This window comes from Protopterus annectens, chromosome 4.part1 (assembly GCF_019279795.1).
Source record: "Protopterus annectens isolate FY-2018-M chromosome 4.part1, PAN1.0, whole genome shotgun sequence".
Classification (NCBI taxonomy): Eukaryota; Metazoa; Chordata; order Ceratodontiformes; family Protopteridae; genus Protopterus; species Protopterus annectens.
This window is the reverse complement of record NC_056734.1, coordinates 512,145,269-512,170,820: the sequence shown is the minus strand read 5'-3', so window position 1 is coordinate 512,170,820 and position 25,552 is coordinate 512,145,269. Positions and strand designations below refer to the sequence as shown.

The 25,552-nt window shown below is 42.8% G+C and overlaps 1 protein-coding gene across 1 annotated transcript in view; it reads left to right on the top strand.

Annotated features, from left to right (window-relative positions):
- LOC122801242 (septin-2-like) overlaps window positions 1-25,552 on the top strand; it is a 919,510-nt gene that overhangs the window by 403,003 nt on the left and 490,955 nt on the right. The window contains exon 4 of the mRNA XM_044070794.1: window positions 818-935. Within this exon, the coding sequence (XP_043926729.1) occupies window positions 818-935 (118 nt within the window). The remainder of the gene's footprint in view (window positions 1-817; window positions 936-25,552) is intronic.

Below are 25,552 nucleotides of genomic sequence, written 5' to 3'. Positions count from 1 at the left end.
AGTTGCCGGCCATGACGCACAACCTTCAACGAAGGTACGCCCATTCACGCATGTCTCCACACAGAAGACGCTCTAGCTGAGAATCGAACAGGACGTCTTACTGTGAGGTGACAACGCTACCGCAGCATCACCATCGCAGTACGAAGTTTTACAGAAATAAAGTGCCTTAAATGTGGTTGGTGGAGATGTACTGAAGTTAGGATTTATAATGGGAAGGTCTTTTCTTAGATCAGCTGGCATGTTAAGAATGCTTCTGTTTTATATATTTATATATATATATATATTTATATATATATATATATATATATATATATATATATATATATATATATGTATATATATATGTGTATGTATATATATATATGAGGGAACTGTCCTTAATCCCAAATACTGACCCCCAGTGTCCTGTTGTTTGCATGGCTCATACATCCATCATTGGCTGTTGAAATTTCCTTTAAGTAGAACAAGTTTGCTTGTATGGTACTTGTTAGCAGTTTAGGTGTCAAATCTTCATTTTTAAATCGTGATTCCCAGAAATTGTTTGCTAATGGTCAGAACAAATCTGGAGAGCTCAGGAGTCACGCACTCACATCATCGGCACATAATGACTTGGTGTGCTTCAGTACTGATTGCTTACACAGGAAGAGAGAGAAGCTTATGACAAGAAGTATAATCATGATTTGATTTGAGGCATGCAATATCAGATAATATGGTATGATAAGAATGTATCTGTTTTATCTTTAGTGGAACACATCCAATTCAGACTGTGAAGGCTGTAGGAAAATGTGATTCTGATGATGTGTTTCATTTCTACTAGACTTAAACCTCTTGACTTGCAGTTTATGAAGGCAGTACACCACAAAATGAATGTTGTTCCAGTAATCGCTAAAGCAGATACTCTAACACTTAAAGAACGTGAAAGGTTGAAGAGGCGGGTAAGTTTTGACAGCCTTTCAAGGAACATGCAGCCAAATACTGATGGCAGGAATTTTCTTATCCAAGTAGTTAATATTCATGAGATGTGCAGTGTGTTTAGTTAATTTAATTTAAATTAATTTAATTTAATTTAATTTAATTTGATTTTTAAAGTAGGGATTTTATTGGATCTAGTATTAATGTGTTAGTTTGGGTAAACTATTTAAACTGATGAAAATCATTGTATTTTGTCTGATGAAGTCCTTAGGTCAGGACGAAAACGCGTGTGGTGTAAACTGTGAATAAAAGCGTTTATCTGTTGTGTACTTCGTGCAGAATCTGGTTTTGTAATAAACTGTTTCGGAGTTTTAGTCCATGGTCCTTGGCATTCTTCTTCTTTTTTGAGTTACTATGTTACTTAAGCTAAGCTCTTCTCTATATAATTCCTAAAGAGTAGTTTTCGAAGTAAAATTTTATGTCCTTTTCTTTACAGGGGCAGAGTGTAACTTTCTCTATGACTGTCAATCTATTTTAAAATTTGTTCTGTAGCTGTCTTTGTTGCATGTTTGCAGTTTAGAAACAGTCAGGATGTCCAGTGTTTCCTTAACAGGTGCATAATTTTTACTCCATTCATCAGCTGGGCAAGTCCTGAACTGCATTGTAACCTAACATTGTATAGTATAGTAGGTGTGCCAGATGCTGGTGATCACATGAACAAGTAAACTTGAGGAAGGCTTACCAAGTTAGTGTTTTTATAAGGAGGGGGGATGAGGATCCTCTCTCTTAGTTGGGGGGGAGGAACATGCCTTCTGATATGAGAGGAAAATGATTTCCATTAGGTCTTCAAGGCATTTGGGTCTAGCAACACACAAGTTGTTTTTTATTTGTATTGCAGTTAATTGCGGGAATGACCATAATCATCTGGTCAATGCAGTGGTGTACACTGATGAGCACCGAGATTATAGCATTATGAGATTGATCATTGACATATGAAGAAGGGGTAGCTTCACTTGAGTTGACTCTAGCCCTTCTACAGTGGCCATCTGACTTTCCATTTCATTTTAGGTGCCTGTATAGTAGTGACTTAAGAGGCTGATACTCTGTCAGCTATAAGCAGGTTGCTGTTAAGGACTTTGCTGTTGATAGCAGAAATTATCTGCGACTCTGATGTCTGGTGTACCAAATGAAGTATGGAGGTGGTCATTGACTGGATATTGCTAGAAAACTGGATATGCTGATGTGGTGTCATCTCGTATATCTTGGAGGTGCATGATATGGCTTATTTTCCATGGTCAGGTTGGGGTGGCAGCTTAATTTGTGATTGCTTCAGGAGTCTTATGTTTTTATACACCATGTCCCCTCACTTACCGACCATGTTGTTGGAAGCAGTATAGTTGTCACATGAATTTTTGCTAATTGTATTAAATGCATTCTCTTTTTGCCATTTATTCTTGGTAGCCCAGGTTGAGGTGAGCCAGCAGTGGTTTGCCATTTCACTGGGGCTGGAAGGATGTACTCAGTTGTTTGATGTCTGGTGAGGTGTCCCCTTGCAAGAATGCATGAAAAAATATAGTATGATAATTTGCATACTGGGTTCATCAAAAGCAGTCTGTTAATGTATGGCCAATTGAGTGGGCCTCTGATGAAATGTTTAAGTGGAGGCAGTCTTCTCCCATGCAAAATGGCACAATCTCCTGCATCACCTACCTATGTGATGTAACTACCTTTTAGACCCCGAACCTCAGTGGTAAGTTGCAAGTCTTTTATTTGGAAGCTGTTTGAGCTTCAGGGCACATTGTAATGGATGTCAACTAACCTGTCCATGACTAAATGTCTGAGGGGACACCCTTGGGGGATCATGGACTTTCAGTTCTAGGCTCCTGTGCAGGCCTTCTTCATCACTGTGCTGCCTTTTTTGGCATGGGTCATACAAGTGTCCTATCACCCAAACTTCACCTGCTCGTCCCTGTGTGCATGCATTTGGTGCAGGCCTGTACAGTCTGCATTCACTTAGAGATAGAAGGGTGTACCCATGTCACATTATTTGCTTTAATCTACAACTTATGACTCTAATGTTGAACCATGTGTAGTCTGAGAGAGCTGGCAGAGGATGTAATGCAAAGTAACGAAACAGTAGCCTCAGACCACTCTGATACAACGCTAACACAAGGCTTCATTAAAGATCAACTAAATTGTTTCAAAGATGGAATTTTAATACTACTTGGCTGCACAAATTGAATGAATCTTCATTCAAATGTGCAGTTTTTACTGTGCATCATTATCTGTCAACAGCCTGATTCAGAAAGTGCAACAGCATAGTTTTAATCACCCTTTTGTGTGTAGTTAAAATGCATTTAACCAGTCCCACCATGGCATCCACAGAAACTGAGTAGAATTTTTTTTTTTTGTGAATACACACATTTAATGGATGTTAATAGAAATCAGTAGTACAAATGTGAAAGAGGTAATGTAGTACAGTTGGTTGATATAACGCCACAATAACACAAAATTAGCCCCCTCAATAATATCTGTTTTTTACTAAACAATGCAAATTTTATTTGCAGTAAGCATGTTAGTTGTGTATACCAGTAAACAGAGTTCTAATATTCTGGTTTTGAGAAAACCAGAGAGGAAAATCACTGAATAGCAGTTAGCCAGAACTCGTCTTGCACAAAGTTGTTTGTCCAGCAAAACAGTCACCTTATATTCACACGGGTATCATATCCATAAGGCATTAAAAATCAAATGTTTTTATTGTGCAATTGTCTCCTTGGAAATCACAGTACACTCACTGGGACTTCTTTAGACTGTATAATGTTCAGTACCACTATGCATAAATAGCTGAAATCATGCCATAGGATTAGTCAGCTGATCAGGGTTTTAAACATTTCCTCTCTTTAAAATATTAAAATTTTCCCCATCATTCAGTCCTTGAGCTTTGTATGCATCCAATAAGACTTGTCAAACATACTCCCTGCAGTCAGGCAGTTCTTCAGGTATATCTTTACCATGAATAGATTTTAAATCTTCCAATACTGCAAACTTGAACATACTCGCTACATAAACTGGTGTGTTAATATAGTGCATTAGCATCATCATGAGAGCTAATAAAATAACAGTGCTCATATATTCTCTTTGGATGCTCTTCCAGAAAGTTATAGATGTAAAATGCTGTATATTTCCATGCATAAAGCAACACAAATGATATTATATATATTTTAATTTACAAGAAACTGTTTCTGGAGTTATGTGCACAGAAATGCATGCATACATTTAAACATCAAACTGACTTAAGAGATAAGTTATTTGCTTTAACACACATAATGTTCTTCCCTGCCTAAGATACCCATTTTCTGGGTATATCATTGACATTTGATTGTCATAAACAGTGAAATCATGGTCACAGTAATCTATTTAAACTGTTTGCTCTTATGGACACACAGTACAACCCCAGTCATAGTATTGCATATCTTCATTGCCTGCACATTTAATAAGCTGTTAAAATTAAAACTCTATACAGCCCCTTTTAGTCAAACAAGTAGATTATGATGACTTGTAGGAGAAAGCAATTGCAGTTGAAAGGAAGTCTGTATAAGGAATGCATACTCTGTATCCTAATATGTTGTTTTGCAACTGTAACAAAGTACTGCACTGCTGTGCTACTTAATGCCACATGCACATTTATTGAGTTTACTTCAGTACAAGTTGGAAATCCATTGTGAGTTAAAAAGTGCATTTTAGTCTTTGCACTGCTTTCCTTTTGAAGCACACTAAATATAGGTCACTTTGCTGCATTCTTGGACCCAAAAGAGGTGGGAATCATAACTGACTGTTAAAGTCTCATTTTCTTGTTAATGCTCCCTGAACCATGATTACTGATGTCATGGTTTCTGTGCCACTTTGGAAGGTTGTGTTTTCAGTTGGAACAAAAAAAATGGAAGAAATATATGCTCTGAGTGCATATAATGCTCAGCATCACAATGACTTTGGCATCATAATACACATTTTTGGCCATACTTGTCATACAAAAAGACTTTCTCAAATTGTGACCAGTGCTTTGCTGAAGCTGCTGTCTGCTTTCATGTTTTTGTCCTTGGTAAGAGTTCCTCATTGCTTACCTGCAACCTATGTTCTGAGCAAGTCATTTCAAAAGATGTTGCTCCCTATTAATGGGCTTACCCTGTTAACAGATTAATAAAAGCAAAACTGATGTAACACCTTTGAAAATCTACAAATCTAAAATAACCATTTGCATGCAACTGGTTTCTGCATGACCCTGCATAATATTTCCCCAGCACATCACACATGCAGCAATATAAATTGAGATGTCTGACAATTTCATCGCATCTCCTAGCAATTCTTATGGTCCAAACCACTGGATTAAAATGTCTGTCTCTCAAATGTGCACACACCTTACATACACACCATTTAGTAAAAACTACAAGAAACACCGAGCCATGCATTATACCTTGAACTTCTCTATAATGGAAACTAATGGGGGATATATGCAGATGACTTCTTAAGGACAGACCAGTGTTTCAGCTACATGTCTTTGAATGCCCATGACTTTTATGATATGTTGCAGTCACCCTGATGTTGATGGACATTAGGCTTATTTTTAAGCTGTGTTTCCAAAGCGTGTCCAGATAGTCCACTTAAGATATACTGACAAGCTCAGAAAAAGGATGAAGCATGGCATATCTACAGCTAATGTTGTCTGGCTTTATTGGCCTGAATGCAACAGTAAAGGGAAAAAAAGACAGTGTTGTTAACACCTTTGCCATTGTCTTACCTAATATAGACAAATTGTCCCTGTTAATTGGAATGCTGAGCACATCTCCAGCAACTTACAAAGTACTCAGTCCAGGAAAGAATAGTACACCTAAAAGATACAAGTATGCCTACTTTATAGACAAATAATCTTCACCTCCTAGCAGTATTCCTCTATCATGTTCCTATATTCACATGTAAGTCATAACTCCTAAAGATTCTTATCACATAACAGAGTAACTGTCTGCTTTGCAAGTATGAAAATTTTAACAGTTTGTCTTCCTGTATTAGTAGTACACGGACTTCTGCACTAATCAAATAATGAATGTACCCAAGTTGCTAGTCACTAACTTCCTTTGCTTTGCTTGCTTCTTTCATAACTTTGTACTCTGTCCATTTCTCAGCCTGTACTTTTTTCATCCAATGACCTCCAGTCTCTCTCCTATAAGAACTTTTTTTAAAGGTATTGTTGCATTTATGTGAATTCTTGATACTTCAAATGTTTTTTGATTATTGGACAACAGACGATTTTAGCAGATGCAGAAGTTGTATAAATCACATGTTGCGCTTTCCTTGATCCATTTTTATTTGGATGAGCACTTTCATCAGTTAAGACTTTACTGATCTGATGAAGTCTGTTAATTGACAAAAGTACTTGTCCTAATAAAAAGGATCAAGGAAACCTTTTAATGGCAGCTGATTTGGCATTTACATAAAATATACTGCAGTTTTTTTGGCTTGTTTTATTGTCTGATTATTGGACTTCATACTTTTATCTCTTACACCAGATTATGTTTATACTACTAAAAGTTATCCTGTTTTGGTTTTCCCCAGTTAGTCCTGGGCAGGGGCTTTCGATCCCTAATAGGTTTGGAATGGATAATTAACACTGGGGTTTGCTCCACTACAGGTACCTGTGAAGTATTAGAATTCTAACAATAGTTGCACATGGGGTGTAAATGTGTGTCTTTGTAATCCCCTCCCATGCCACCAACCCCCATGCCACCAACCCCTTGCTACTACAAATCCACCACTATGGTCTTGTTTACACTTATTGGAGCCCCATCACAGCTATTATCATTCCTGTTTTCCTGTGTTCATGATATTCTGCTGAATGTGTACTCAAATCCTTTTTGTCAAATGTACATGATAATTTTTAGCCAAATGTGGCTTTTGTAACATTGTTATTTATACCGTACACTTAGTGCATTTGAATAATATCTGCTTTAACTATACATTTAAGACCAGTTCTATTCCATAGTAATATTGACAAAGCAGTAGTTCTGATAAAAAGCTTCCACTCCCCCATATTATGCATGGCAGTTATTTTTAATATACATTTCCAACTTGCAGATAACTTCAGCACATTAATTAACAAGCTGATTTTTGTATTTTTTTGCTTCTCTCTATTTGAGCCCCATATCATATTTTCCCAGACCTTTTGCTTAAAAAAATAAAAAAAAAAAAATTACCTTTTAACTCACAGCAAGCACAGAAAACTATGTACACATTTTGTAATATAAACTCCTGAACAGTAACCTTTCCTAGAATGTTACATAACATATTTAATTTCCTCTGACAAGGTACACTTCCACAGTATATGCTGTAAGGTTCCTCTTGGCCTTAAATCACATCTCCAACAGTAGTCGGCAAAGTGCGTGAACATTTTGAGTCTGCTTTATATTTAAAGTATCTATGGAGGCACTTTAAGCCAAAAATTATGTAACTAAGTCAAGAAAATCAGATTTTGGTGTAAAACATATCAAAGCCCATTGTTCTGGAATTTATATATTTAACCTTCTGTTGCCCTCAAACCACTGAGTTTCCATTTCTATTAGTGCTATGTATGCTGTACTGATTATTGTCTTTTTTTCTAGTTTATTTTATGATCTGAACTGTCTTAAGCTGCTTCTGATTCCAGTTTCTGTTTCCTTACGTTAATTGAAGTATAACAGAGATTTAGTTGTATGAATGGAGCAGATGAAATGGAGAAATGCAACAGAATATGCAGGGGTAAGAAATTATAGAAGTAAATGGTTACCATAGGGTCAGTGCTAATTGGCTTGATGTAACTCTACAAAGGTATACAGGTATAAGATTTTTTTTATTTTTGGTATACAAGTAGCCATAGTTTCCACTTGTTTTAGTTAATTATGTTTGAAGTTCTTGCTTGATAAGACAAAATTAAAGGTTAAAAACATATTGATAGAACTGCAATATAAAGAACAAATATATATATTTTTTTGAATCATTGAAAGATGTAACATTAGAATGTGTGTGTGTGTGTATATATGTATATATATATATATATATATATATATATATATATATGTGTGTGTGCTGGGAGAAGACCACTGCAGACTCTCAACTGATGTTATATTTTGGAAACTCGTGGGATTGTGGAGCATGTAAGTAAAAGTTTGTAATCCGTGTTATCAGGGTTATTTTTATAGAGTGTTCTGCATTCAGACTGAAAAAGTGCACACACTTCACACAAAGGAAGTCTATCCCTTGCAAATAGGAACAGTTGCACCAAACTGATGTCTGCACCCACAAATATTACTTGCTCTAACCATGCTAATTTGCATTCTAGGGCCTGTATTACTTACTTAACAAAGCTTCTGTTCTGTTATCTTAGCCCTGTACCCCTCCTGGATGTGAAAAACAACTTAATGCTTTCAGCAAGCATTACATTTTAGTGGTAAGAAAATTAGACTGGCTAACCTTAAGTAAATAAACTAAATTGTCTACCATTATAGTTAAAGTACTAAGGCTGCTGTAAAGGCAACTACTTGTACAAACTTCATTTTTTCCTTTTTCACTGAATGCCAGTATCCCTTTGAAAGTTAATTGCATTGTACTTGGATTCCACTGTAAACACACTGTTCAGACCCTTTATAAATAATTGCATGCATCTACTTGACTGCTTATCTTCAGCCAAAAACAAGTGTCTTAAAAAAAACTACCTGCTACTTTACAAATGCAAGAAAGAAAATTACTAGGTTTCATGTTTTTCATAATTTCTCTTATTTCAAGTCTTTTTGCTTAAAAATTGTCTGTAGCATAAAGTAATAACCTTACACATTCACTCCAGTAAAACGGGGGAAAATAATCTTTTAATTCTGATGCGAAATTATCAATACACACAGACATTCCCAAGCAGCTGAAGATCACAACATTGTTAGCTTGCTTTTTCCCCATGATTTTATATCTTGTTGCATTATAAAGCTTGGATACATTGCATATGGTCCTTTTATTTCATATCAGTAGTATTTACAGCAGTCACTTGATAATCATTCCACTCCACATTTAAAATATCTTTGTCTGTATGCTATATAAAACTACTTCACAGATAAATTGTAATGTACATAATGAATCCTTTATGCAAGTATTAAAAATAAGAAAAATGTTCTTAATTTGTCATTTTTGCAGTCCATTAATTGTCCTAAACACTAATGCCAAAGTGGGGTTTATGCTTTGCAGTTTCCCTGCTAGATTACCATAGTCAGCAAACTTCCACTCTTTTTTTTCATTTACTACTTGCAGGCCCACAATTCACATGTCTAGTACATTTAATGGGATTCATGCTTTATAGTTCTCCCACACACATTCACTGATTTCACTTTATTGCTGCTCTTAATCTTTGTTTTCCCATGCTGGTTTATGGGTTGACTGCAGTATGGTCCTGATTTTTTTCTAGTTGGCTCCTGGACAATTTTCTGTCATTCAAACATTTTTCTTTGGAACAATAAAAAATGTTGCCATGGCAAAGTCTCTCTGTGGGCTTAAGTATTAAACGTTTGAGAAGCAGAGTCCTCTTCATCTTGCTATATCACTCTTTGTTGGCTGTACGTTATTTCCTCTATAGCCTGGGATTGTTTATTCCTGTTGTGTGAGTGATCCTTCTGTTTGGCGGGCTAGGCCCATTTCAGTTAGAGGGCCTTTGCCCTATCTTGTGTCTCGGCGTTTAACTTAGAGCCCCCCCCCCCCAGTGTTTAACTTGTGTTTGTGCTCATGTCTACCAAAGGAAAAGAACATAAGCCATCGGGCTTTAAAAAATGTGCAAAGTGTAGCTATAAAATGTCTTTGACAGACGGTCACGCGATTTGCGTAAACTGCCTTGGCGCCAAACACTTGCAAGAATCTTGCAGTGTCTGTCATGCTTTCTCTCCGAGAGTTTTGCAGGAGAGAAAAAATAAACTTATCCTGAAGGGTTTGATCAAACCCTCCTTTGAGGAAGCGGTTTCTCCTCCCTCTGAAAAGTTCAGGGCTAAGTCGAAAAAGAAGTCCCTGGCTCCGTCCTCTTTTTCAGAGCTGCCGGAGAAAAGATCCAGGTCGATGTCCCCTTCCTCGGCTCTACTGGTCTTGGAGCCGTTGGCTATGGGGTCTAAAGCTGCGTCTCCTTCCTCGGCTCCATTGGTCTCAGAGCCGCAGGATTCAGGGTTGACAGCAGGGTCCACTGTCTCGGTTCCACTGGTTTCAGAGCCGCAGGTAATACTTTCCACTTCGGAGCCGGCTTCTTCGGTTCCACGGCTTTCAGCGCCAAAGGAGGTTTTGGTGCTTCTCGAGCCTGCTTCGGCTCCGATCATCTTGGAGCCGATTCGGAGCCGTTCTCCTAGTCGTGTCTCGGATACGATGGGAAAGGTTTCTCGACCCTCTTCTGTCTCCTCCAGGTCCTCCAGGTTATCTGATTCGGACGTAGATAGGGTGGTCCAGAGACTCCTACAGTCGCTAGTGTTATCTAACTCATTTTCGCCTCCAGCCCAGTCGGCTCCGTAGCCCACCATAGTATCGGTTCCATTCCTTCCTCCTCCGACAACTTTGGTGTTGCCGAAGTCGGAGAGTGCTGAGTCGAGTGAAGTCCTTGGGTCGGTTCCGAGACCCCCGCCAGTCTTTCGGTTCCGGCCTCAGCTCCACCCTTCTCTATTCCTTCTGCAGGTTTCGGTACTCGGGGGTCCTCAGTCGGGCCAGAGGGTGATACATCGGGACCACTGACTTCGGTTCCAAGTCTCCCCCTTTGTGCTTCAGCTAGGGGAACCCCAACTCCGGTCATTGTTTCGGAGACGGGCTCTTCCTCCGATTCGGAGGTACCTGCCTTCGAGGCTGTGAGGAGTGCGCTGGCCAAGTCCTTAGTGACTTCACCCGAATCGGCTTCTCCCTCCCTGGACACTATGACTAGAGTTTCTGGTGACCCTCTATCTCTGGACAGTGGGGCTCCAAGGCCTGAGGATACCTCCATGTGCGGTCTCCTGCTTTCTGAAGGCCCTTCAGAGTCCGTGCCTGAAGAGCCTCCCAGAAAGAAGCTGTGTAAGAGGAAGCACCTAGACTCCCCAGATGAGTCTGTCACCTCGGACACCGACCTCGATGATTCAGAAGGGTCCCCGAAGTCATCCTCGGATGATGTCTCGTTCTCCGACATCCTGGAGATCTTGAGACAGCGGGGTGACTGGCCATCCAAAAACCCTTCTGAGGAGGAGTCGGTTTTCCTCAAGGCCTTCGGAGCCCAGCCTTCCGCCTCTTGGGTGTCTCCACCCTTCGATGAATTGTTGGATCTTATTTGTTGAAGGGTGTGGGAACACCCTGACTCTGTGGAGCCAATTCCTAGCCGCACCAATAAATTCCTATCGGCACCTCCTGGGAAAGAGTTTTTGACCAAGGGAGTTCCTGTGGATGCCATGGTGGTGGCGTTTGCCACTCAGCAGGATATGGCAGATGCTTCTACTTCCATCCATCCTCCTAATAAGGAGTCTAGGAGCATGGATAGGTATGGGAAGCGTACCCTGTCTTCAGCGACCTTTACTTTGCGGTCGCTGAATTACTTGTCATTTTACGCGGTTCCAAAGGGATCTCATTAAAGAGTTGGGAGATACCCTGGCGGGTAACGTGCCTGAGGCATTGACCCAGTCTGTTAATGCCCAGCTGTCTACCCTTTCTTCCATCGTCAACTCGTCCATGAGGCTCATATCTTATGCAGCCGAGGGGGCAGGTAGAGCAGCGAGTTCATAGGTTCATACTAGGCTATCTGCCCTGGGGCAATTATAAGCCTAGCCCGATTCTGTATGGCTTACGCCACCCCTTGATTTGAGTATACTGTGCCCTTTTTAAGGTTTAGTTTACTGTGCCTCTGTCTAATAGTGACACGGGAGTAATCCTTGGGACAAACATACGATCCCCCATCCACTTATCGAGATTCCTCTTGAAGAGATTCAGTGAGGTGTTCTGCCTCACATGAACTGGAATTCTATTCCAGAGCGAAGGGAGCCTCTGGGTTATGAACCTGTCCCTCCAGCAAGTTCTATTTATTTCTGTGCTGAGGTTCAAGTCCCTCGAGCGTGTGGCTCTAAGGGATTTAGATTTACTGAGGTGGAGCATGTCCATTAATTCTGGATTTGACATAGCTTTGTATGTCAGGCATAGATCGCCTTGAAGTAGGTGGTATGCAACTGAGTAGAGCTGGAGTTTTTTTAACCGGGCAGCATATGGCATCTGTTTGAGATCCTTGATCCTCTTGGTGAGATACTTTTGAGGTCTTTCTAATTGCTGCAGGTGTCTGGTAAGGTACATCCCAAAAGGGGCATTGTATTCTATGATGGGCCTGATGAGGGATGAATAAAGGGGCACGATTACCTCTCTTGATCTAGATGTGAAACCCTTCGTGATGAGGTGGGCTATGTAGAAGGTCTTTCTAACCACTTTGGCAATGTGGTTTTCAAAGGAGATTGATATCAGCTTGGGTCCCCAGGTCCCTAACAACTTTCTCTGTACTTAATGGGTTTCCGCCTATGTGGTAATTTGTGGGCACATTGTTTTTGCCAAAGGGTATGACTGTACATTTTTTGGCATTTAGCTTTAAACCATGGCGCTGGCACCAGTTATCTGTCTCTGTGAGACCTTTTTGAAGGATGTTTGTGTCAGCTGGAGAGTTGATTATGGCGCCCAGTTTGCAGTCGTCTGCGAACTTGGTGAGCCATAGTCCTCCCACGTTTGCCTGTACCTCTGAAAAGTATATACCGAACAAGAGTGGTCCCAGGACAGAACCCTGTGGGACGCCACTTGTAACCGTTTTCGAGTCTGACATGGCTCCAACAACTCTCACTCTGTGGGTTCTGTCTTTGAGCCAGTCTGCGACCCATCTTGTGACATAAGGGTTTATATTTAAGCTGGATAGCTTATCTATGATGCCCGAGTGGGGTATTGTGTCACATGCCTTTGCAAGGTCCAGATAGGCTGTGTGGACTACCTTCCCTTCATCTATGGCTTTGGTGACTGTTTCAAAGAAGTCAACCAGGTTCAAAAGGCAGGATCTGCCCTTGACAAAGCCGAACTGAGTAGGATCTAGTGTCTGTAGGTCCCCAGTGTATTTGTTTATGAGCTCCATGATGATCCTCTCCATAGCTTTGCAGACTAAGCTAGTCAGGCTTATGGGGCGATAGTTTCCAGGGTCCGTAGAGGCTCCACCTTTGTGGAGTGGGACCACTGTTGCTGTACGCCATTCTGTGGGCACATATCCTGTAGTGATGCTGAGATTGTATAGCTGTTTTATTTGAGGGATTAGTTCCTCTTGGAGTTCATGTAGGAAGCAACCTGGGACGCCATCTGGTCCCATGGAAGCAGTGTTTTTTGCTTTGGAGAGGGCAGCCTTCACCTGAGCATCTGAGATGTTTGGGAGGCAGCCCTCTGCCGGGATAGATACTTGCTCTTTTGGGAGGGAGGGGGTGGAGAAGTTTGCACTGAACCTGTCTGCCAGGATATTGGCGATGTCTGTGGGTTCAGTGTATTTTTTGTCGTTTAGAATCGACTCAGAACAAGTCTGGGAGTTGCATCCCAGGTTTCTAACATAACTGAATAAAGCCTTATGATTGTCTTTGGTGTCCTGTGCAATTTTTCTCTCGAAGCTGGCCTTGGAGGATTTTATGAGGGATCATAATTTTTTGCTAGTACTGATCAGAGATGCCTTCCCTATTAGGGATTTTGCTCCATCATGTAGTAGCTTCCTCCTTCTGTTGTACAGTTTATTTATGGCAGGGGTCCACCAGACCGGACGCCTGCCTTTGGATGATTGGGTCTTGGTTTTGTTTGGGATAGCATAATCCATGCATTCCTGGAGATGTCCGTAGAATGCATTTATATAGGACTCTGCAGTTTGGGCCTTAGTTTCCACTGGCCCTGGGGCCTTGAAGGATTCCACTTCAGTTTTGAGAAATGAGAAGTTCGCTTTTGAGAAGTTTTTCACTGTGGTTTTTCTGGGCTGGGGGTGGGGTTGGGATGTGGACATCCAGTGAAATTAATTTATGGTCTGATCTTACCAATGAGGGATATACTTCTGGTGTGGAGCATAGAGTCCCCATGTTGGTAATGATCAGGTCTAGTATGTTGTCCCCTCTTGTGGGAGTGGTGACTAGTTGTTCCATAGCATTTGAGTTTATAATTTCCAGGAATCTTTGAGCTAAGGTGCTGGGGCTTGAGTAGTGCTCCCAGTCAATGTTTGGGTAGTCGAAGTCGCCCAATATAATGGTGTTCGGAGAGATCTTCATGTTCTCCAATGTTTTCAGGAAAGCCGAGTGGGATTCCTGACTTTGAGAGGGTGGTCTGTAGGATGCTATAAACTGAAAAGCAGTCTTGCCCACTGTTAGTTGCACATGGATGGTCTCCGATACTTCGTACAATGCCACTAACTTGGAGGTGTGGATATCCTTGATAAATATGGAAACTCCCCCTCCTTCTGTGGTTCGGTCTGGGTTTTGGGGCCGAAAAGCATGATATGAGGTATAGCCTGGTAGTGCTGGGATGCTCTCTGGAGCCTTGAACCAGGTTTCTGTCACTGCACAGATATTGATGTTCTCCATACTGAGGAGAGCTTCGAGTGTGTGTATCTTGAGGTTAAGACTTCTGGCGCTTAGCAGCATTACCCTTAGTTTCTTGTTCCTTGTGCTGTCTATGGGGGTAGGTTTGACTTTTGAGCCTTGCCTAAAAAGGGCACTATGGGGGTGGCAAGAGCCTTTGCTAATATCCGAAAGCCCAGTGGTGACAAGCGCAAGCCGTCCCTAGCGAAGCAACGTGGCTTGTCGAGCATGTTATCCCAGGCTGACAGACACTGGATCCCCTTTGAATGACACCAAAGTTTTAGCCAATTGTTAAAATCGATCATTTTGTCTTTGTACTGTGGCATCATTCTAGGTGAGGGTAAGATGCTGCTCATGGTCAGGGTCATACCAGCCTGGGCTACATGATCAGAGAGCTCCTCTGTCTATTTTCATGTAGTCCAGGGAGGTACGTCTCAGGTCATTCACACCAGCATGTACAATGACTGAGTCATATTTGTATTTGCTTTGGAGTGACCTGAGTGCTTGCATTGTGTCGGATCCTAGCACCCGACAGGCAGCTCACCGTGACCTTCTCTTTATTCAGCCTGGTGAGCGGGACGTCAGTGTGTCTGACAATAGAGTCACCTATAACAAGAGTATCAGGTGTGTTATTCAGCCTTAAGGGCTGTGGCTGCTTGGCACACTGACTTTGTGGGTTATGTGTTGTGTGTGTTTTGTTTTGAGGTAGCGTTTGCTTGGATCTCTGCTTTGGAGGTCACTGTTGCTTAGGTAGATTTTTATTTAGAGCCTCCGAGTATGTTTTTGTGTATTTATGTGTTTGGCTCGCTGATGTGGTGGGACTATGTGATACTGGAATTGTGTTGTGTGAGGTTACTTTCTCCTCCTGACTGGTTACACCAGTTTTGAGATGAGAGAGCTCAGCCTCCAGTTTGGCTAAATAGTTGCATCTCTCACATATATTTGAACCTGTTTGGAGGAGGAGAGGGTTGTCCATGTACGTGAGACAGTTGTAACATTGCCTCAAAATTCCCAGATTCACCAGCTGGACTGGAGAGGAAACCATTGACTGACCTTTGGACATGCTAGAGTAATAGGGAAACTGAATTTAAGACGGACCAATAGAGGACAGGGTAATCGTAGAGAGTATAAGAGTAAGTAGTGCTTCTGGTTTAATAGTGCTAACTTGTAGGATTACTTAATTGGACCAGTGAAGGGCCTTAGAAGGAGAATATGGTGTTTAAATTGAGAGATAGAGCAGTTCTAAGGGAAAAAGTGAAGAGCAGACTTTAGTTTAAACCCAATTAGGCGGCGCTGCCCACTGTTGTGCTATGCACAAAAACGCGCAAAACCGCGCAAAAGAGGGTTTTAAGAGAGGAAGATGAAGGAGTTTTGGAATTGACCCAAAATGGCCAATAAAACTACAGTTTCAAGTCAGTAACCACTCCCACAGGGGCAGGCAGGCTGCTCAATGTTTTTCACTGCCACTGATCAACAGAGAGACTTCCCTTTAGCCCAAGCAAAAAATGGCCTCACAGAAACTTACAAACAGTTCAAGAACTGAACTTTTTTAAATCTCAGAAAAGTGGAAAAAAAGCAAGATTTTTTTTGTTTTTTTAGAGATAGCAGAGGTTCACAAGTATCAATAAGTTATAACAGTGCTGTAAATGACCCCACACAAGAGTGCTATGCCAAAGACAGATAAAATGCAAGTTTTGAGAAAAAAACGGTTTTAAAAATAAGTGCAAACAGGAAATTCAGTAAACAGCTGTAGGTTGTGCTCTAAATACAGTTACTAATGCAGAAATCAAATTTAACAAGCCAGAAAATGCTCAAAATAGGCGGCTATGCAGAAAAACTTAGCAAATAAACAGAGGAAAAATACTTAAAATCTCAAAAGTGGCTCCTTTCTTCTCTCAGCATTTTCTCCTCTTGGTGGGTGCTTCACCAACAGCCATCAAGTCTGAAAAGACTCAGGCGTAGCCCTCAGGAGGCAAGCTTGGATGTGCTTGTGTCATTTTGCGGAGGCTTTCAAGTCTTCTTTCACGGACGCCCCTTTCGACGGGTCCTCCCTTTTTGGGCCCAAAGTGAAAGACACCCTCACGAGGTGTGAGCAGGAGGGTAAGACTTTGTCTGCCGTTGGGGCCCGTTTTTCTCTCCCCACTAGACCTTATCCCAAGGCTCAAAGGGGAGGAAAAATGTGGTTCATAAAGTCTCAAAAGTCTTCCCCTGCCCATCAGAGTGAACCCCCCTCCAGAGGCAGAGGAGGGGGAAATTACTGCGGAAGACGTTGCCCGAGAGGCGGCGGAGGCCCCCGCAATACAGGAATCCGCGAATCCTTTCGTGGCTCCTCCTTCAAGCATCCCTGAGGGATTACCCGACTGTGCGTCTCCGCAGCCAGTCGGGGGTCGCTTTTCGGAGCATCTTCAGGCCTGGGAGTCCATCACTCAGGATCGATGGGTGCTTCGAATCATCGCTGGAGGTTATACCATTCCCTTCATCCGTTCTCCCCCACAGTCAAAAAGAATCCCAGACGGTCCACCCAGTCAACGGGATCAAGCAGCACTAGAAATCTCAAAGCTGATAAGAAAAGGAGCCAACCAATCAGTCCCCGCAGACCAGATCGGATCAGGAACTTACTCAAAATTATTTTTGGTGCCAAAAAGAACAGGGGACTTGAAACCAATTCTGGATCTCAGCCGTTTAAAACCGCTTTGTGAAAAAGTCCAAGTTCCGAATGGTCACGTTACAATCCATTCTCCCCTTGCTGGAGAAAGGAGTATGGATGTGCTCCATAGATCTCAAGGACGCCTATTATCACATCAAGATAAACAAGGCCTCAAGGCATCATTTACGCTTCCGACTGGGAGCCAGTCATTTCCAATTCCGGGCCCTGCCCTTTGGTCTCACCACAGCCCCCAGGGTGTTTACCAAGTGTTTGGCAGTGGTGACAGCTCACCTGAAACGTCTAGGATTCCAGGTGTTTCCCTATCTAGACAACTGGCTCCTCACCGCCCCCACCAGGCATCTACTTCTTCAAGCCATGAGAACCACCTTCAAATGGGGACATCTGTTAGGAATTACCTTTAATTGGGCAAAATCTGTATTGCTGCCATCACAGTGTGTTGCCTTTATCGGCACAGAGCTAGACTCTGTAGAGATGCCAGCATTCCTACCCTTAGACAGAATAAATGTGTTACAGGCTCAAGTTATGGCCCCGCAAAAAAGCTCAAGCCAGAACAGTTCTGCAGTTGTTGGGAACAATGGCGGCTACCATCCTTCTAGTCCCTCTTGCCAGGTTGCACATGCGAATACTTCAATGGCTCCTTTCGGCCCAGTGGTCATATCCAGATCTGCCCTTGTCCCATCCGGTTTTCATTACGGAGAGATGCAGACAAGAACTTCGTTGGTGGCTTCTCCCCTCCAATCTGAATCAAGGAAGATTGTTCATTCCCCCGTCCCCCATTGCCACGGTAACCACAGACGCCTCCCAGATGGGGTGGGGGGGACATTACCTGGGCAGGACGGTTCAAGGTACGTGGCAAGATCACGAGACTCACTTGCATATCAATGTTCTGGAGATGAGAGCAGTGCTTCTAGCGTTGCAGGCACTCCACAGCTTTCTTCCCCAGGGAACTATTGCAATTCTTTCCGACAATATGTCGGTTGTCTGGTATCTGAACAAACAAGGGGGAACCAAGTCCTATCCCCTTTGCAGGGAAGCCATGAGAGTGTGGAGCTGGGCTATCGCTTCCCAGCGCTTTCTAGTGGCAACGCACATTCTGGGGAAGTCCAACGTGATTGCAGACAGGCTGAGTACAGCTATTCTGATGCCTCACGAGTGGTCCCTGAACGATCGAGTGGCGGCTCAGATATTCTCCAGGTGGGGTCTTCCCTGCTGCGACCTTTTTGCCAGTCCCCCCAATGCGAAGTGCAGAAATTATTTCACTCTAATCCCTCCTCAAGGGGAGCCGCCCAGGGATGCTGTAGTCCACGATAGGCCCTCCGGTCTGCTCTATGCCTTCCCTCCGGTCCCTCTCTTGCCAAGAGTGATTCAGAAGGCAATCTACGCGGGAAGCAGCATGATTTTGATAGCACCACTCTGGCCCCGTCAAGTTTGGTTCCCCTTCCTTCGGAAATATGCGGTGGATGGGTCTTGGATCCTGGACCCAGCTCCAGACCTATTGACTCATCAGTCGGGACAGCCTCATCCATCCCTCCAAACTCTGACTCACTGCTTGGCTACTCCACTCCTTCCTTAGTCAGACAGCATACCCTTACCCCGGAGGTACTACAGATTCTGTCCTCCTGTCATAAGTCTTCTACTAGAAAGATTTACTCTAGTAAATGGAAGAGGTTTGCTATTTGGGCTGAACAGCATGACCTTAATCCCCTCACAGCCCCTGTGTCAGTGGTGTTGGATTTCTTGGCGACACTTTTTAGACAGGGTTCCGCTGTCTCCACTATAAAGGTTCAATTGGCAGCGATCTCTAATTATCACGTAGCTCATGAGCCTTCCCTCATGGGTCATAAGCTGTGTAAAGCCTTTCTAAAAGGAGCCTGGTTAATTCGCTTCCCGATTTCGCAACCCGTTCTACCATGGGACTTAAATATGGTGCTCGGAGCTTTGACGTCTCCTCCCTTCGAACCTGCAGCCACTTGCGAATTAAAATTCTTATCATGGAAGACTGCATTTTTGGTAGCCATTACTTCAGCTAGAAGGGTATCGAAGCTTCAAGCCCTTTCTGTCAAACCTCTTTATTTGATTTTTCACAACGACAGAGTATCTCTAAGACTAAATCCTTCCTTTCTCCCTAAGGTGTCTTCTGCATTTTGTCTCCAACAGGCTATTGAGCTACCAGTCTTTTTTCCACAATTCTCCAACAAAGCAGAATACATATTTCACCAGTTGGATGTACATAGACAATTGAGGTTTTATTAGAATAGGACACAACAGGAGAGAAAATCAGACCAGTTGTTTGTGTCCTTTTCGGACAACAGAATTGGCAGATCTGTAACCAAGGCGACTATCGCTAAGTGGATTAGAGATTGCATATCATTCATTTATGCATTGAAGAGTAGGAATCTTCCCTTTCCAGTGAAGGCACATTCTACCAGGGCTATGGCAACTTCAGTGGCCTTTCACGCTAGGCTGTCCGTGGATGAGATTTGTGCAGCGGCTACTTGGACTTCTCCAAATACCTTTATTTCTCATTATAAATTGGATATGGCATCTAGAGGTCATGCTTCCTTTGGTTCCACAGTGCTCAGGAGTGTTTTCCAGTGAGCCTCCCAGGATTTAGGTGCTAGGGACGCTGTCCCATCAGTATTGAATGTAGGCGAGATAGGATCACATTACATCTCTTAGTTATGTACTTACCATAACGATAGATGTATGTGATCCATCTCGCCTACATTCTTACGTACCCGCCCTCCTTCCCCCTTCCTGTTGGATTTGGAGGAGACAAGTATTGTTTGATTCCCATGAGGTTATTTTTTCTCTCCTCTTACACTTGTCTCTTGTGTGTTCTGTGGGTGGAAGAATGTGTTTGGGGCAAACTAGATCTGGGGTTTTGGGTGTAGTGCATCCTGGGATATAGGGTTGGCCCAGCCAATGAGAGACTTTGTGCTAGTCAGAACGGCTGAGTCGGAGCCGATTCTCTGCTCCGAGCCCATCAATATTGAATGTAGGCGAGATGGATCACATACATTTATCATTATGGTAAGTACATAACTAAGAGTTATGGCTAGTATGACTTACACATGTACTATTATTAGCCACTGTTGCTTTCTGGTGACCATATTTGGAGCATGCATACTGTCTTCTCTATTAAATTCTTCTATGGAGTACCAGTCCAGTTCCTTATTTATATATTTTTGAAATTGGTGCAGTCTAGCATTGGTTAACATTGTCGCCTCACAGCAATAATTTGCTTCTACCCTTTTCTAAAGATCTCACTTCCAGTGCTTTTATGTCAGTTACTGTAGTCACCATTTCTGGTACAGTTGGTTTAGACCTGGATTTACATTTTCTAGTAATTGCTTTTTTTGGCATCCAACTGAATTAAACTCAGCAAAGCCTTACTGTGTCTAGAAAATTCTGATTCTGTATCAAAGCTCAAAAAATAATTTCTTTGGTTACACAAATTTGTTCACCAGTATTTTTGACAGAGTAATTTGCAAAGAATCTTTGTGCCAACTCATTACACTCCCAAAAATGTGTTCCCAATTACATCTTTCTTCCTCCTCATACCTCCAACATTTGCAATCTGCCTAAGGAATAATTATTTGGAGTCTGCTTGGGTTATAAAGATGCTTATGCAAACACTTCAAGCACATATCCTAAATCTTCTAGACTTTGTTGCATATTTAGAGGGCCATACACATCCTTCCATTGTTTCTTTGTAAATTTCTCATCCAGTATATCTTTCCATTCTAACTTCTAATTGATTCCTGTATTTGTCAGGCAATATTTTATATGCCCTACTAATTGTCCTTTTTTTAATAGCAGCTTCTGTTCTAGATACTACTAAAAACTCTACCAGTGTTGGTCCTTCATCTAGTATCCTCTCTTCCTTTCTCTTTGCCTATACTGATGTCAATCCTTGGTAGGGAAGGCAATCTCTAGCCTACAGTCCAAATGAATTTTTGGCCTCTTACCATTCTGTTACCTTTCCCTCTCCAATTATTTGCTCTCAATACCTTGGTTACTTTGCCAGTTTCCTCCAGTAAATTCCATCCCTCTCTTGCAAATTCTCTGCACTCCTAATTGCAGTCATCCTTATTGGCAGAATCTCCCTTCTCCAATTCGGTGTTGGCTTAGTTCTTAGAATACTTTGTTACTGAAAAATGTGCTTTATGCTAACGTTACAAATTCAGCAGCTTTTTAGTGTAATTACTAGCTCGTAACTTGAGTTTTACCCAAATTTATAACTTTTACTGGCTTTAACAATTTCTCAGTTTTCAGACTAGGAGAGATTTAACCCCCATAACAGTGTTAGACCATCTACAAAGTGAAGGATTTGGTGTGATATTGCCCATGTCAGAATTTCCACAACTCGTAGGGCTAGTAAGCCCCCAGATGAAGAAGCAGCAGATGGAGCAGGATGCATCAAAAGAAGATATGCCACAGACTGATGTACTGGAGCCTTCTGTAGGAAACTGTGAAAGTAAAGAAACAGAAGTGGGCAGCAAGGGACAGAGCAGGAAATGGTAGAAACAGTAGCGCATAATATAGCACCATGATGGGCCAGTCAGGCCCCAGATGGAGTGGGATGCATCTAAAGCTGATGTGTCACAGGGTAAGGTTCTGGAATCTTCTGTAGAAGACTCGCATGAAAGTTAAGTTAAAATTGCACAGCAGGGGAAAGAAAAGGAAACTGAGAGCAAAGAGGCTTTCAGTTCAGATAAAAACGATTTAAGTGAAGACAAGCTTGATTTAATAGAGATGGATAGACGTATCAAGGTGAAAGAAATAGATAACTGAAGTTTTTATTCGTTTGTCTTTTGGTGACTGGGAAAATCCGACTGAGCCAGTGGCCCATTTTCAGTGGAGGTATGGGGAGAAAAATGTCATAACAGATTGAAACACTGAGAACACTGGAAAATATGAAGGTCTCTCCAAACACCATTATATTGGGCGACTTCAACTACCCAAACATAGACTGGGAGCATTACTCTAGCTCCAACACCCTAGCCCAAAGGTTCCTAGAATTTATAAACTCAAATGCTATGGAACAACTTGTTACCACTCCCACAAGAGGGGAAAACATACTGGACCTGATCATCACCAACATGGGGACTCTATGCTCCAGACCAGAAGTGTATCCCTCACTGGTAAGATCAGACCGTAAATTAATCTCACTGGATATTCACATCCCGACCCCACCCCCTGCCCAGAAAACCACAGTGAAAAACTTCTCTAAAGCAAATTTCACACTCCTCAAAACTGAGGTGGAATCCTTCAAAGCCCCTGGGCCTGTGGAAAATACGGCCCAGACCGCACAATCCTTTATAAACGCATTCTATGAACACCTTCAGGAATGCATGGATCATGCGATCCCAAATAAAACCAAGACTCAATCCTCCAAAGGCAGACGTCCTGTCTGGTGGACCCCAGCCATAAACAAACTATACAATAGAAGGAGGAAGCTACTAAATGATAGAGCAAAATCCCAAAAAGGGAAGGCATCACTGATCAGTATTAGCAAAAAACTACGGGCACACACAAAATTGTCTAAGGCCAGCTTCGAGAGAAAAATTGCACAGGACACTAAGGATAATCACAAGGCTTTCTTTAGTTATGTTAGGAACCTGGGTGGTAATTCCCAGATATGCTCAGAATTAGTCCAAAATGACAAAAATACACGAACCCACAGACATTGCCAACACCCTAGCTGGCAGGTACAGCGCAAACTCCCCCCCCGCCTCACCAAAAGGGCAAATATCTATCCCAGCAGAGTGCTGCTCCCTGACATCTCAGATGCTCAGGTAAGAGCCACCCTCTCCAAAGCAAAAAACACAGCATCAATGGGACCAGATGGTGTCCCGGGCTGCGTCCTACATGAACTCCAAGAAGAGCTAAACCCAAACATAAAACTACTGTTCAATCTCAGCCTTACTACAGGATATGTGCCCAAAGAGTGGCGTACAGCAACAGTGGTCCCTCTCCATAAAGGTGGTGCCTCAACGGATCCTGGAAACTATCGCCCCATAAGCCTGACTAGCTTGGTCTGCAAAGCTATGGAAAGGATCATCATGGACCTCATAAATAAAGATATTGGGGACCTACAAACACTGGGTCCTACCCAGTTCGGCTTTAAGGGCAGATCCTGCCTCTTAAACCTGGTTGGTTTCTTTGAAACAGTCACCAAGGCCATTGACTAGGGGAATGTGGTCCACACAGCCTACCTGGACCTCGCAAAAGCCTTCGATACAATACCCCACTCGGGCATTATAGATAAGCTCACCAGCTTAAATATAAATCCCTATGTCACTAGATGGATTGCAAACTGGCTCATGGACAGAACCCACATGGTTAGAATTGCTGGAGCCATGTCAGACTCCAAACCAGTTACAAGTGGTGTCCCACAAGGCTCAGTCCTGGGGCCTCTCTTGTTCGGTATATATTTCTCGGAGGTACAGGCCAAAACGGAAGGACTGTGGCTGACCAAGTTTGCAGATGACTGCAAACTGGGCGCCATAATCGACTCTCCAGCTGACACAAGCATCCTCCAAAAGGGCCTCATAGAAACAGACAACTGGTGCCAGAGCCATGGCCTCAAGCTAAATGCCAAAAAGTGTATAGTCATCCCTTTGGCAAAAACAAAGTGCCCACAAATTACCACATAGGTGGTAATCCATTAAGTACAGAAGAAGTCATTAGGGACCTGGGGACCCAAGTTGATAGCAATCTCTCATTTGACAACCACGTGGCCAAAGTGGTTAGAAAAACATTTTATATAGCCCACCTAATCATGAAGGGATTCACATCTAGATCAGGAGAGGTCATCGTGCCTCTTTACTCATCCCTCATCAGGCCCATAATTGAGTACAATGCCCCTTTTGGGATGTACCTTACCAGACACCTGCAGCAACTGGAAAGACCCCAAAAGTACCTCACCAAGAGGATCAAAGGGCTCAAACAGATGCCATATGCTGCCCGGTTAAAGAAACTCCAGCTCTACTCAGTGGCATACCGCCTGATGTTCATCGTGTTTCACTGTTGCAGTCATAACTGTAGGGTGCTCCTGCCGGCAGGCAGCCCGAGGTCAGCCAGAATCCCAAAGTCTGGGTCCGGCGTCGGCTGTACAAGCCAGTACCCTGACGTCAGTACGCTGTGGTATATAGCCCTCAGCCGACGCCATCTTCTCCAGTCTTTCTAGCCGTGCGGTGGAAAGCAGCTCGCAAGTCGTTGGTTGGTGATTTTCGAACAGCGTTTTTGGTTGTTGTCGGTCCGAAGTTCTTACTTCTCTTCTCAAAGCTAAGTACCACGTTGGGGAATCTTTTTTCTTGTTCCTCCGATGTCAGAAAAAGTTAATAATTGTATTACGTGTGGGAAACAAATACCTCATAAAGATTTCCACTCTTACTGTCTACCACTCTTACTGTCTACCTTGCTTAGGCCCTGACCTCGACGTTTCTTGTTGTCGGTTCTGTGCCAGATTTAATTCTCGTGCTATCAAACGCAGGTACGACTGGGCTCTGAATTACTTTGACAGATGCTTCAATTATAGAATGTCGTCAGATTCTACCGGTATTCAAAAGAAGCGCAAAGACAAGGACAGGCCTCCGAGGTCCAAACAGGACTCGTTGCAGCTGGAGCCAGCGTCCGGTTCGGCTGTCGTCAGTGAGGCGCTTTTGCAGCCCCTGTCGTCCGCCACTTCTGAACCGATGGCCGATATGGACTCCCATGGGGAGCCATCTAGGCCTTCTATTTTATCTGCTGCAGGACCTTCGGACGTCGCTCCCTCAGATGGGTCCGGAGCCGCTGTGCAGGTACCGGCTTCTGAGGGGGGGGTATTCAGGCCTACTCACATCACTATTTCAAAAGCAAAGGCAAAAACAAAGACTCCTGTTAAGTCCAAAGCTCCTGCTCAAGCTACTTCTGAATCTACTCCCAGGACACAGAAGCAATTGTTAAGGATGGCTGAAGATTTGCTTACTATGATTAGGGGTTCTCACCCCCCCCCCCCTGAGAAAAGGCCTCGACAGGATGTTCCTATGGATTCCTCTGACCAGGCTTCTGTATCTTCTGTCTCTTCCTCTGATCAGGAATATTCTTTTCCTCCTTATGAGGATTCGGATGCTGAGGACTCCTTGCCCTCTGCCTCTCCGCCTGAAGATTTTTCTTTTGGGGAAACCTTACATAAGATGAGGGAACATTTTCATTGGGAAGGTCAGGATTATTCTGCTTCCAAGAAGAGGCTTAGAGAATTCCTTCTTCCTCAACATAGGCCTTTGGCTCTCCCTCCTGTTCTTGACATTGTGGATGATGCTTTTTCTGAGGCTAATTTGAATCCTGACTCCATGCCTCCTGCTCCCTC